The 13782-nt window shown below is 41.9% G+C and overlaps 1 protein-coding gene across 5 annotated transcripts in view; it reads right to left on the reverse strand.

The window, feature by feature from the left end:
* The window catches only part of TMEM62 (transmembrane protein 62), a 44406-nt gene extending 30927 nt beyond the window's left edge, over positions 1–13479 (reverse strand). For 3 of the 5 annotated variants that reach the window (XM_054027319.1, XM_054027318.1, XM_054027317.1), the window contains exons 1-3: positions 13282–13479; positions 5702–5813; positions 4227–4364 (exon numbers count right to left, since the gene is read on the reverse strand). In XM_054027319.1, coding sequence (XP_053883294.1) covers positions 4227–4364; positions 5702–5813; positions 13282–13461 — 430 coding nt within the window. In that variant the 5' untranslated portion in view covers positions 13462–13479. Of the gene's footprint in view, positions 1–4226; positions 4365–5701; positions 5814–13281 lie in introns of those variants that run through there. The other 2 variants (XM_054027316.1, XM_054027322.1) reach the window with 2 other exon arrangements.
* Between the last annotated feature and the right edge of the window lie 303 nt (positions 13480–13782).

The following is a 13782-nucleotide window of genomic DNA, read 5'->3' on the forward strand; positions in this document are numbered from 1 at the left end:
TATTGCTCACTGTTGGAGAGCAGTCTCAGCAGGCTTTGGCAGATTGTACTGTCTGTAACTTAGCTCTATTCCCGTTGAAATTCATGAAGTATTATTGCTTGCCATGTGAAATCATCTGGATTCAGTGGCCTTCTTCTTAATTCTTTGTATCTATGCATCTGGAGATACAGAGCATATCTTTGACAAGCTCAAAGCACCTGCCTGGGTGATAGACTAGTGTGCTAGCTCTTCACCGCTGGAGACTTGTTAGGTCACCAGCAAATTTCCCTCTAAAGGCTTGTCTACACAAACACTTAGTTTATGACAATCTGGTATGTAAATCTAACCAGCACTAATCTGCCATGCACTAAGTGTCTGTGTGGAACCTACTGCCACACACTAAAAGTTTCCCAATGTGCTTTAATCTATTCCCTCTACAAAGAGTGGTAGGTCAACGCACACTAGGTGCATGGCAAAGCACATAAAGTCATGGTAACAAGGTCCAAATGGACACTTAGTATGCAAAAGGCTAGATTTATACCCCAGTTTGCTGCAAACAAGTCCTAAGCTACATGCATGCACAGCTGCAGTGACTGCCACAGAAAGAAGCTTTCTACACTGAGGCATCTCCCTCTTTGCCAGTGGGAGCTCTAAATGCACTGGCAGTCATATAGCTATATAAGCTATGGAAGACAGCCACAAGTATAGCTTCCATGATGCCATATGGATACTGCTACAGGAGAAAGATGAAAGTAGAAGTAACGGCTCCTGGAGCAGCTTCACACAGTGGAGCACCACTTCTGAGCTTGGCCAACTATCACCAACTTGCAGGACAAGATAGCAATGCAGAACTAGGATGACCTGCAGTGGTGGCAGAAGTTCAGGATACAGAAGACTACTTTCTTAGAGATTTGTGAAGAGCTCACCATAGAGCTGCAATGGTGGAACACCAACATCAGAATTTTCATCAGCATAGAGAAATGCATGTCTAACAGCAACTAATAGCCCACCATCCCCAATTGCTACTGGTCAGTAGCTAACCAGTTTGGTATTGGTAGATCAATTTTAAGGATTGGTGTCATGGAAGTTTGTGCTGCTATTAAGAGGGTGTGGGTAACCCCACATCAATGCACAGAGGCAATGACCACGAGGTTGATGGATTTGCATGATTGGGGCTATTAGTGCTGCTATACAACTCATGTGGGATGGTCTGAAAAGGTCTATAATCTTTAGAACTCATTCCACTTTATGCAATGAAAAAAATGGGACTTTTGCTCCAAAGACCATTATGGACATTAACGGTGTTGTGATCTCCTGTCATTCTGGGAGACACAGCTTTCTGAAGTTATGAAGCTTTTTACTGGACACCTGAATAGGAGAAAGAAATTCCTGAGCAGCTGCAGAACGACAGCAGAGTGCACATTTGGACCTAAGGTGTTGGTGTCGTATGACAAGGCTGGATCCTTTTGAGAAATATATGCTTCATGTTATAGTTGCTTGCTGTGTTTTGCACAACATCTATGAGAGCAAGGGAAAGAGCCTCATCAGAGCAGGAGTGAAGAGACTTGTAGAATTTTATCATCATCCAATGATGGTGCCTCTGCAAAACGCCCCAATTGGTCGAAGAAGCATTGTACTCCTACTTTGAGACCAAGGTGTAGCAGAGGAAAATGTAATGTAACCAAAGAAATTAATACTCTTTGTGTGATGATATTATTTAGGAACCGATGTTATTAAGCGGGAGTTGTACCTCAATGAAATTTTCAGCAGAGTTGTAAGCCTTTATTGATATAAACAAACACAGAACAAAGTTAAAACCATTGGAAATAGGGCACACATGCTCCAAGTGCTGAGTTCAAACATTTTTATGCAGATAGAGTCACAAAAATGTGTAGGTGGATTTGTAGCTGTTTTCCTTCTCTTGAGGGATGAAGTGACATGAGAAGGGCCTGTCCCTTGTAACTGGGGCTTGAAAAGGTGTTCCCAATATCCTGTGTTCTCAACAGACTGCAGGCCATGGCTAGGCTGGAGTATTGCGCATGAGTCAAGCAACACATTGTTTTCCAGTAGGTTGGTCTGCTTCTGTGATCATGTCCAACATCTTTTTCTTGATGGTCCCTTTCTCTGTATATTCCCTTGACTAATCCCTGTTCTCCTCTCTCCCGTTTTTATTCTGGAGCATGAAAACTTCCCTCTAATCTTCTGTCTTTTTGGCGCTCTGCTGGGATGCTGTCACAAGGTCAGCAACTGTCTCCTCACTTATCCTCTTTCACTTCCCTCAAAGGTTTGCTAGGCATTCAGCAACTGATAGTGCTCTCTCTGTGAGAGCCATGGCACATTGGATGCTTAATGCCTGGGTCTCAGGAGCCATCTCAGGTCCAGTCTGTGCCTGGGTCTCTGGCTCAGGTTGGGCGTACAAAAAGATCTTGGCTGTCTTGCCGAATCTCCTTCTCGCAGGGTTCTAGGATTGGTTTCCATACTGAAATAACTCATTCTGATATGAAGTTATGTCACTTCCTAAGTGGATTAATTAAAGTGGAATAAAAAGCCAGAAAAACCGAAAAAATAACGTGTGTGTGCGGGCACAAGGCAGTTTATGATGAAAAAACTAGTTATACAGAAAAAACCTTGAAGAGATGGTTGGTCAACAATTGATTTTGGGAGGAGAAGGGAAAAAGAGGACAGAGATAAGATGAAAGAGAATGTTAATGAGGGAAAAGAACAAATGGGAAGATTGGAAAATGAGCAAATGAGAGGAAAAACAGTGATAAAAGGAGAGAGTAGTGAACATAATGGAATTTAAGAGAGTGGGTAGGAATGGGAGAGATTGAACAAGAACAAGTGAGGAGAGTGAATAAACAAACAAATGTGAACATGGAGGGGGAAAGAGCATGTGTTCCTAAGTATTTAATTTGCACTCATTCCTTACACAGAAAATAAATTAGAAGGAACATTTGTCACCAATGAAAATTAATCTGGGTGATCTCAGATTAATCCTTAGCAATGTTCTTGACAACTGAAGAAAAAGCACTGAAAGTGATCTGAGAGATACATGTCCAGCCCCTCACCGTGAAGGGAATTCACTATGATGAGGGTCCTTCAGGGTGCGAGGACTGTGGAATAATGAGAAGAATGCACCATGCAGTCTCAATACAGTCCTTTATCGATGATCAGTATGCTTCTGAATTTCCCTTCACAAGAAATTGCTTGTCAGGAGAGTGATGAGTTGTTGAAACTCCCCATTGTAGTTTTCAGGTATATAACCAACACCCTTTCATTGAAGAAGAAAGGTACATCAGGTTTCATCTCTAAATTCATTAACTACATAGGAATCCTACCATGTGGGAACAAGGGAAGGAGCTAAAGTAGAAACTAATGAAATTGTGAGGCTGCATAACCAAGTAGATATGAGAGGAAAGACAGAATTCATTCTCTCTCACTGAGCATCAACTCACATACTGGGAGCAGGTAAAGAGACACTCTGGTAACAACCTGACAGAAGATTCATTTCCGTGTCATTTGTTTTACTGGGGTTCAATGTTGTAAAACAGTTTTAGTCCCACAATAAGAAACCTAAAGGAAACATTTACCAAACAAAAATCCCTGGTGCAATGAACTTTGTAAACTGATCAGAAAGCCTTTCCATATTTGAAAGCTGAACCTATTTATTTATTTGTTTGCTTCCATTATTGCTGCAATTAATTTAACATTGGAAATAATTTGACTGCTCATTTGGGTTTAAGCTCAAAGAGAACAAAGTAGTCATAAGCTAAATGTTTTACAAGTGGAGGTAGAGAAACTAGGTAGTTTAGTTTTTTAATTGGTCAAGAAGGTGTTATTTATGAAAACTACAGAAGTGTTACAGAAACTCCTTCAGAAATCCCTTCTATGTGTCAGGAGCTAGACCTATCTATGTGATTGTTTGTTTAAATGAGCTCCTTTAAACATTTTACTCAGTTATTAGCCAGTCAGCAGCAAGAAGCAAGGGAAAGCCTTTCTCCTTGTTCTCTAAAGGCCCAATCCTACAATCCCTATAGACAAAAACACTTCCATTGACTTCAATGAATTGGGCCCTCAGTTGGCAACCTTATCTTAGGAGTTCATAACATATACCAGTATCTTAATGAATATTAGCATCTTAAAATGGAAGGTTGCCTACAACTTTCATTTGACTAGACTAGGTTTCTTATTTCCCTGGGATTATTTGGGTCCTTCATTAAACTATTAGTTTCTTGGTTCTCTCTTACCATGATTCCCTTTGATGTCTATCCACTTGGTTTTCTCCATGACTCTTGATCTCTTCAGGATCAACTGGTAAGTTTGCCACTCCACCTCAATCTGCTCAGAGCCCAGTTTATCTTTTGTTTTGGCATCTGTCAAATCACCTGTAAGTGCACAAGGCCAAGACTGAACTACATGCTACATTCTTCATAAATCACACAGAAGAGCTATATAATGCAAGCATGCAGCGCACATGCCTTACGCTCAACACAATGACAGGCCTTCTGTGAACACATTCTAGTGCCTACTGCCATTTGGTACTAGATTTATTACTATAAAGGTAAAGCCCTCTTACACTATATGTGCCCTGCCTTTGCTATCAGTTACATTCAAACTTGTGTTTAACATGTCATGGCAGCACTCTTTAATGCCACATCCTTGCCTATAAGCAAGAAAGATTTTACAAGACTGCATTACATTTTGAAAATACTAAGGCAGAATCCTCAATTACAAATAATGAAAACTTCTTGTCACAAAGTTAACTGCTACATTTCCTGGTATAGAAGATCAGCCATCGCCCATTTCAGTACTGATTGAAATATGAGGTGTCCCCCCGCCCCTTTGTTCACATTTTCATTTTACTTTCCTAGGAGTCTGTATTTTAAACCCTTCTACCTTTACTTACATGATGCACATTGTTTAACTATCTTTAAAAATAGATTAAAATGTTTCGGAACTGCTAGAATTTATGCAAAAAGCTGTCTGGGAAGCAATTTTGCACAACAAATGAGATATTCATTTACGGTACAAACTCTACCTAGTGACCCTGCTAGCACTTAGATTCTGGAGTCTTTCATACAGCTGTTACTGCAAAGTCTCCTCAGATCATTTAATAAATACTGATCCATATTGATAATTGTGGCAGAACAGTTAAATAAACAGCTTATGTCTCTTTTATTAGTCCTGATATGACATATGGTCAAAAGAACATGAGCAATGCAAATAAGTAAAAATGAGTTCTCACAATTACAAAAAGGTTATATAACTGAATAGGGGTTATTCTTTTTACCCCCAGAATATACACATATTGAGCTCCACCACCAAATCTGATGCTTGTTTTTTAGTCTGTGTATGAAATGAGTTGATAGGTCTCAGTACAGATCCTAGGACTGATATGCATTGGCAGAACTGTAAGGAAAACTTCAGAATGCACCCAATATGTGCACCACCTAGTTACAGTCAGTGATTATGAGCACTAAAAATTCACTATAAACCTTCTGCTTGCACCTGTAGAATAAATTAAAACAATGCTAATTCTGCTGGGTGTAGGAAAGTATCTTTTTTTGGACTAACAACTGTTTTTTCAGCTGCAATTTGATTTTCTTTACTTAAGATGCCTTAAGCTTTGACATTTTACTTTGAGAAGCTAGACATTTTACTTGTCTGAATGTATTACCAAGGAAGGGGCGAGAGGAAGAAATATAATTTCTGAATTGCTTACCTGTCACTAGAACAAGCACTGGTTGAATTATATCAATTGTTTCAGAACAGAACTTTTCAAAGTCAGGAACTCGTTTGGGATCCCGAAACCTGCTGATGTGAATGTCTGATACCTACAGAAAGAATATATTGGATAAAAGGTATTGTATCACAGACGGAGAGACCAAAAATATATATTTAGGGAGAGATCGTTGCCAGAAACAACTCTAAATGTTTTGCAAAGCAAGAGCCATCTAAAACTAAACAGGACTTGAGAATAAATTAGTAGCTTTAGACCAGGACCCAACTAATTTTCCAGTAGCTTTGCTCAAAGATTTCTAAAAATCACCCATGCAGAGATCAAGTGACAAGTCTTATCTCAAGAATGACAAAGATGGTTATTAAAACAACTAAACAAAAAGTGTACTGGATCAATTAGAAATGCCTTCATCAATGTGAGGGCTACCCAAAAAGGATTACTACACCTTTCATATATTTTGAAGGCAGCTTTTCTTTTGAACCAAGACATTCAAATAATTCCACATTTGAAAATTATTTGGTTAGATAGGACTGAAAAAAGACCAGACAGAACAAATTTGTTTGAATTATGGTTTACTTTGTCAGCAAAAACTTTCAATCACATTTCTTTAAGCTAGATATAATGGATTACTACACATTAGTCTTTCAGCTCAGGAGACCTGTGTTCAAATCCTGAATACCTCACAAATGAAAATTAGATTGTCCATTTCATAGCTCTTCATGGCCATTTGTACATAAGGCAGGTTAGGACTGAAATGCCTTGTGTGGAAGATTGCACAGTACTTGCCAACAATAAAGCGGGCTCTAATTTAAGTTATTAGTTCATTTTTATAAGAACCAAACTCACACAAACACTTATAGCTAATCTAAAAAGCAGCAGAGGTGCAAAATAATAAAAAATAGTCATAGCTTCCTCCCTATTTTTCAGCCATTTGAAGGAAGACTGACTGCAATGATAAGAATTCTTATGTCTTTGGACCTGATTCTGCAGTCCTCATACAAGAAAATCTCCCACCAATCTCTATGGGAGTTCTCTCTATATCAGAGCTGGACCCCAAGACAGATAAATGTATAGTAAACAAATAATAATCGTTATAATTTCATAGCTATTTCAAAATATTATGAACCTCACTAATCTATACTAATGATAGTTATGCTGATTGCAAATTAATGAACTAGAGATTAAAGAGATAGCACAATAAAAAAACAAAGGTAATGCATCATAAGTATACCATATTCATTATTTGACGTGTTACGTTTGATGCTAAATACTAATAAATATTTTGTGAAAATAATGAGGTCTTAGTAATATGAAACCTCACTACAACAGCTCAATTAGACCTTCACTGAGAAGTGCGGCAAAACTGTCATCTTCGGTGTGAAAAGTAGTGAAGTTCTACTGATTCTACAATTTGCTCATTTTTACACCTAAATAAAGTGATAAAACTACCGAAAATAAGTTGCAGTTTTCCTTTAAATCAGGGATCCAAAAAAGTCATACTGCAAAATAAGAGTTTAATTCAAAGTTCTCTCTCCATCTAGTCCTGTTGTCATCACATGTGAGATATAACTGATATTAGCAAAATGAAGACTCACTGTTTAGTCACTTATTTGCTGAAAAATTAAATGTGGGTCATATTTTATTTTTTAAAAATATGCTGATGTAAGATTGACATTTTGTGCATGTGTTCCTCACACTTATCAAACACTGCATTACTGACCTTATGGTAAGAAAAAAAATGTAGTTTTCCCTACTCAACTTATACATCGTAATGTCCCCCGGAATGCAAACAAGAACCATTCCCTGCTATCTCCTTGAAAATAATCATGAACGTATAACAGGGCCTGGGAGCGCTGCACAGAAAGGAGTGTTTTTCTTACACAGCAATGACATAATCAGGCACTGGAAGGAATCAGTTTCAGTTCTCCTTAGCTAAAAGAATGTTGACTGTAATGTGGAGTATGGAGGTTGTTGAAGTGGAAAGATTTGAAAGTTATTAAGATCCTCAGGACTCCATCAGAATCACAGAAGATACCAGGGATGGGAGAAGGAAATAAATCTCAACATGTGCCAAAATGACAGCTGAACTGGAGGAGTGACCATATGGACAAGGGAGGCGATTCCATCTGGGGGAAAAACAAACCACATATTCAAAATATCTATAACGTAAATGACAGTTTAGACTAGTGCACAACTAATATAGAAATGGCAGACATGTCACAGGAAACATTTACAGAACTGCAGGATAGCAGGAGAAAGCAAAGCAGGAAGTGTTCATACAGATAAAGGAAGGGCTGTAAAAAAGGCCAGAGTACTGATCGTGTGGATTTATATCTAGACGCTGACCTGGAATTAGCCTTGTGGAATTACCAGGGAGCCAGGAGCACATTTCCCCCAAGATCAGAAGCTATTTGGATTTAGCCTTTGGAAATTAATCAAAGCGGGTTAATGATAAAGCAGCTGTTAAAGATTTATACATGGTTGATAAGATTGCAGATTTAGTAAAGATATATTTGAAAGTCAGGAACATTTCAATATTATTGAAATTAAAGACAAAACTCTCTCTGCAGAGATAACTTCAGTGTAGGTAACTTGAGTTAACACCTCTTTAATTAGCCTAGCTTGAGTGAGAGCAGCCAAGCTGCAAAATAACACTCATAGAAACAAAGGGCTGGAAGGGACTCAAGAGGTTAGCTTAGCGGTTCCCAAACTATGGGTCATGACTCCAAATGAAGTCACGCCATCAGCAGATGGGCTCATGGGTCCAACAGGCTAGAGTTGTCTGCGAGACAATGCTATCTGCCTCCGAACCTGGCCAGACTTTCTCCACAATCGCAATGCTAGGAGGCTACCATTTTTCTCTACAAAACTGTGGCCTCTTCATGGTGTTACTTCACACGTATGGTGTGTGCAAGGTCACATTGTGCAGAGGCCACTATTTTGTAGATCAAAATGGCGGCCTTGTGGGGTGGCATCTGTGGAGCAGGTCTGGACATGCTGGCTATACAAATACCAATTTGCTGCACTGTCCAGATATACGAGCATCCAGAGAAGGGACTTCAATACAGAAGATCCTTATCTGTGGGCAGCAACAGAGCATCCTCTCTGCTGGAGCTCACAGGAGCCTGTGATAACCTTTTCTGAGATGGGAATCTGCAGTGGCTTGTAAGCTTCTTAGGGGGGGCCTATATTTTCTTTTATGCCATGCTGAGTACCCTGTCGGCACTCGATAAAAAAATCATTCTAAGTCACTGACTCTGTGGTGCCCTAGTATCACCATGCAGGGTCTTCCTAAGTCCTGGCCTCATTTGCTTAACAGTGAATTCCTCTTGCTCATTTGTGAAAAGAGGCACAATGGACTCATTTTTACACAGAGTATCTGCTTCAACCTCTGGCAGAAACGTGTTCACAAATACAACAAGGTTTTCTTTGAGTATGGCTTCACCAGTGTTTTGGTCAAGAACAAAGAAATGCCAAAGTGCCTGCAATGTCACACAGTATTATCTAGCAAAAGCATGAAGCCTAATAAATTTGAGTCACACTACGAAACCCTTCACAAGGAACACATTAGAAAACCAAAGGTCATTTTTCCAGCGCCGGAAAGAACTTTTCATATCAACAATCACAATTCTAGAGAGCCGTGTCAGCCTCTGACCAAGCTCCAAGGCATCCTTTGAGGTGAGTTACCACACTGCACACACCTCAAAGCCTCACTCAACTGGACTTTGATTTTGCCACCTGCAAATCAATATGGTGAACATGTGTGGGAAACTGAAGCAAACAAACTCAAAGCCATACCAGTCTCCAACAACGTAGTGAAGTAGAGGATCAGGGCCGCCTGGGTGGGGGGGGCAAGTGGGGCAATTTGCCCCAGGCTCCAGGCCCCGCAGGGGCCCTCACGAGAGTTTTTCAGGGCCCCTGGAGCGGGGTCCTTCACTCGCTCCGGGGGCCCCGGAAAACTCTTGCGGGGCCCGGGCCCCCGGAGCTTCTTCCACTCTGGGTCTTCGGCAGTGGGAGGTCCTTCCGCCCCAGGACCCGCCGCCGAAGTGCCGGGTCTTCGGCGGCAATTCGGCGGCTCCCTGCTGCCAAAGACCCCAGGTTCCCTGAATCCTCTGAGTGGCCCTGAAAAGGACTGAGGCAATAGCTGTAGATCAGGAAAACACACTGGTGGACCATCTGAAAAAATACATTTGTTTTTGCTCTTCAAGTTGATGTGAGCACTCAGGACCACGATGAACATTTCTTGGCTTGTGTCAAATACAGATGAGAAGGTGCAATTCCCAAAGACATTCTGTTCTCTCTCCCTCTTTCCAGACATGAGACAGCACAAGGGATATTCAATGTGCTACATGCAAGACAAAAATATACCATGTAATCGCCTGATGGGCTTTTGCACAGATGGAGCTACATCTATGACAGGCCACAAAGCAGGTCTGTGGGCCTTGGTAAAGAAAGTTGCTCCTTCTGCTGTGTGATTCACAGAGAACAGCTGGCATCTAAAGCTCTGAGTCCAGTCCAGGGGAAGTTTTGCGGAAGGTCGTGTCTATTATGAACTACATCAAGATTCAGCCTCTTTGCAAGATTCTGTCTGCAAAACTGTGTGATGAAAAGGGGTCCGATCATGACATGTTATTCCACACTGAAGCTCTTTGGCTCTTGAGAGGACATGCACGGGTATGATTTTTTGAACTAAGAGACGAGCTGCATGCATATGAACTGCAAAGAGAGTAAATTCACTGATTTTCTATGTGACCAAAGAAAGATGTGCCTTCTTGCCTATATCACAGACATATTTGGGAAACTGAATTAAATGAATACAAGTCTGCAAGGAAAGAACACCCACATCTGTCAGCTGACTGATCAAATCATAGGATTCATGAAGAAAATTGTTTTCTGGAAGACTAATCTATTGAAGACCAACTATGAATCCTTCCCACAACTTTGCAGGTTCCTGACTCACAATGGAATTATTCAACCTCCCAGACAAGTGATGGCTGAGCATCTCAGCCAGCTGGAGGAAGAGTTTGCATCCTTTTTCCCCCAACCTAGATGTGACAAAGTATTTCTGAGTGCGAAATCCTTTTCAGTGCAAGCCTGATGCCATGGATTTGCCAGCTCATCTAAATTTCCTGCAATCGATTCTTTCAAGAAACATACGCCCAACTTTCTCTCGCAGAGTTCTGGTTCACTGTCAAGAATGAATATCCTTCACTCTCAACATACACCTTCAAACTGATGATACCATTCTCGAGCACATAGTTGTGTGAAGCTGGATTCAGCACACTTGTGTCTATCAAGTCTCAGTATTGATCTACCATTGATGTCATATCAGAGATTAGATGTGCAATTTCTACCATGCCACTGGATTTCGAGAGGCTGTGTCGCAACATGCAAACTCGTGTCACATTACAGCATATTAATTAATGTACTTAAATGTGTAAATTCCCTGGATTCCTCGACAACTACGTTGCTTTGTTCCTTTCTGAGGTAACAGGAAACAATAAGTCTCAAAATGGGGTCACACAAGCAAAAAGTTTGGGAACCTCTGGGTTAGCTGTAGAGTGACTACTGAACAGAGTGACTGTGTTAGCAGCTGACAAGTTGTGCTAACCTGAGCTGTAGCAGATATCTCTGGTGGGCCAGTCACCTTGAGTTAAAAGCACCACTACACATTGACTTAAGGTTTTTGATATGTGGATGGGACTTGAGTTGTGGCAGCACTTGATTTATAACTTGAGATAACTCTACAACGATGACAAGCCCTACATGAGTTGAAGAAAAGTAACTTAAAATAACTTCAAATATGGGAAAACCCATAGAAGAGGACTGGGAGGAAGAATAGGAGGACAAAATAACACTCTTGATTATGCACAAGGAACTCCAGCTGAAGTTAGTAAATTACTGAGCATATGTAGGGGCAGATTTCCCCCCTAAACTTACCAGAATAAAAGTGAAGTGTCAAATGTAGCATATAGCTCAATTAAAAACAAAACAAAAACACATATCAACAATAAATAGGAGCTATTACAAAACCACAGGAACCTATTAATAAACATGAAAGGTGGATGAATCATTACAAAACAGTCAAAAAAATTACAAATGAAGAGTATAACTAAGCAGCAGCAATACAGGACATCTCAGCTGAATTTATTGTAAGTACATAAAAAATTAGTGCACGTTAAACACCAAGTGCCAATGGATCTAGACAATCATAATGGTCCCTTCTGACCTTAGAGTCTATGATTCTATGATCTAAACATTTATATAATCTTATAGATGTGCACTGGACAACAGAGACGAGAAAAAACGAAGGCCAAGGAAAGATTTCAGATATGACAACCCAGTTCAGATGCTATCAATGAGTTTTACACTAAAATCTTAATTTGGTATTTTTAGAACATTTTATATCAAAACCAATATGAATTAAAAAGTGTTTTAACTTTTAATTATATTTAGAAGTAATAACTAATAATATTTTTTGATGCTAGAAAGGAATTTAACCACGTCCCTCAGTTATATAATTCCCAGAACAGCACCACCATTGAGGGCAGAAGGACTCTGGATGTATCACTAGGACATTAACCCTTGACTTAACTGGATGAGCTCCCTCATCTTTCATATCTACTTCAAACAAAGAGATGTAATCCTCCAGCCAGTCTGGTAAACTGGTCAAGCCCCATCACCTACAGTTAATTGTGAGAGAGACTGGGAAAAGGAAAGTATTTTCCAGTTTACTAGGGGAAAGATGCCAGAATTTAGCCTAAGGAAGATCAACACTGTCAACTTGCCAAGAGCTTGAGAGCTGCAACAACTTGCATAAATAGGAGCAGTTTGCAGACACTCATTATTTATATAGAGGAATAACCCACACCCACCTCACACACCTCCTCCACATGTAAAAGGAGGCCAACCCAAGCCACACTTTGCTCACCCCAACACAGGGCTGGCACCTATGCTGATATTTTTGGTGACACCTCAGTTTTGCTAAGAGATCTTGCATCCAGGAACCTGGACTTGCAAGAGTATTAACACTTCCAGAGCCTGCAAAAGTTCAGCACATTGCGCCATGATGACATTTCAATACAACATTCCCCTAGTACAACATGAGTGACATGCAGATTGAACATCACATCCCACACCACTGCCATTTCACCATGATATAGTCAGGCCATCGCCGTACAAACTTCAGGGCAGAATCACTACGAGAACCGGTCAAAAACTGATAGACATTGTGAGAGACTTTGAACATGAAATATATTTCAGCCAGACACTTCTAGTCCCTAGCTCTCATGGCCGTGCATCGCCGTGGCTATGACATCCCCCGACCTCACACCAGTCACTGCCACGCTGCTCTACTTCAGGGGAACCCCTCTGCAGCCAGTGGGCGGCCGCCAAGCCAGGCCAGACGGCCACGCTTCCCAGCCCCGAGACATCGCCATGGTAACGCGCAGGCTGCCCCGCCCTACAAGCCTGGCACCAGCGGCCACCGAGAGGGCAGCGCAGCCTGCTGCAGCCGCCGCCCCCGGACACGGAGGCCGGGATCCTGCCCCGCCCCCACTCACCTGCACCACCCAGAAGAGGTTGGTGGCCTCTGCCCCGGGGGCCGGCTCCCGAGCGAAGGGACGGCGCTGGCCCGGGCGCTGAGGCCCCGCTTGGCCGTACCAGTCCAGGAGCAGCGCCGCCAGGGCCGCCGCCAGCAGCCCCGCCGCTAGCCGCAGCATCTTCCCCTGCCCCACAACCATTCATTCACCCACCACCCCGGGCAGCACCTGTCGCTGCGGCCGCCGCCTGCCCTTCTCCGGGCAACCCCGCCGGCTTCACCGCTTCCGCCCCGCATCTGCCCGGCCAGAGCGGGCCCTCGCGCGATGGCTTGTCAGGCCGCCACTTCCTCCTTTCTATGGTCTTCTTGGAGGACTCCTGTTTCTCCCTGCGCTAATCCTGTTCCCGTTGCAGTCAGTGGGGGAGGGGAGAGGTGCCAGTTAGTTGAATGGGACTACAGCACAACGCACTGAGTCCGGCAGGCCTTGCCAAGCGTTAATATGGTGGGGAAAGGAGGCCTCCTC

The sequence above is a fragment of the Malaclemys terrapin genome, chromosome 4 (assembly GCF_027887155.1).
Source record: "Malaclemys terrapin pileata isolate rMalTer1 chromosome 4, rMalTer1.hap1, whole genome shotgun sequence".
Taxonomy (NCBI): Eukaryota; Metazoa; Chordata; order Testudines; family Emydidae; genus Malaclemys; species Malaclemys terrapin.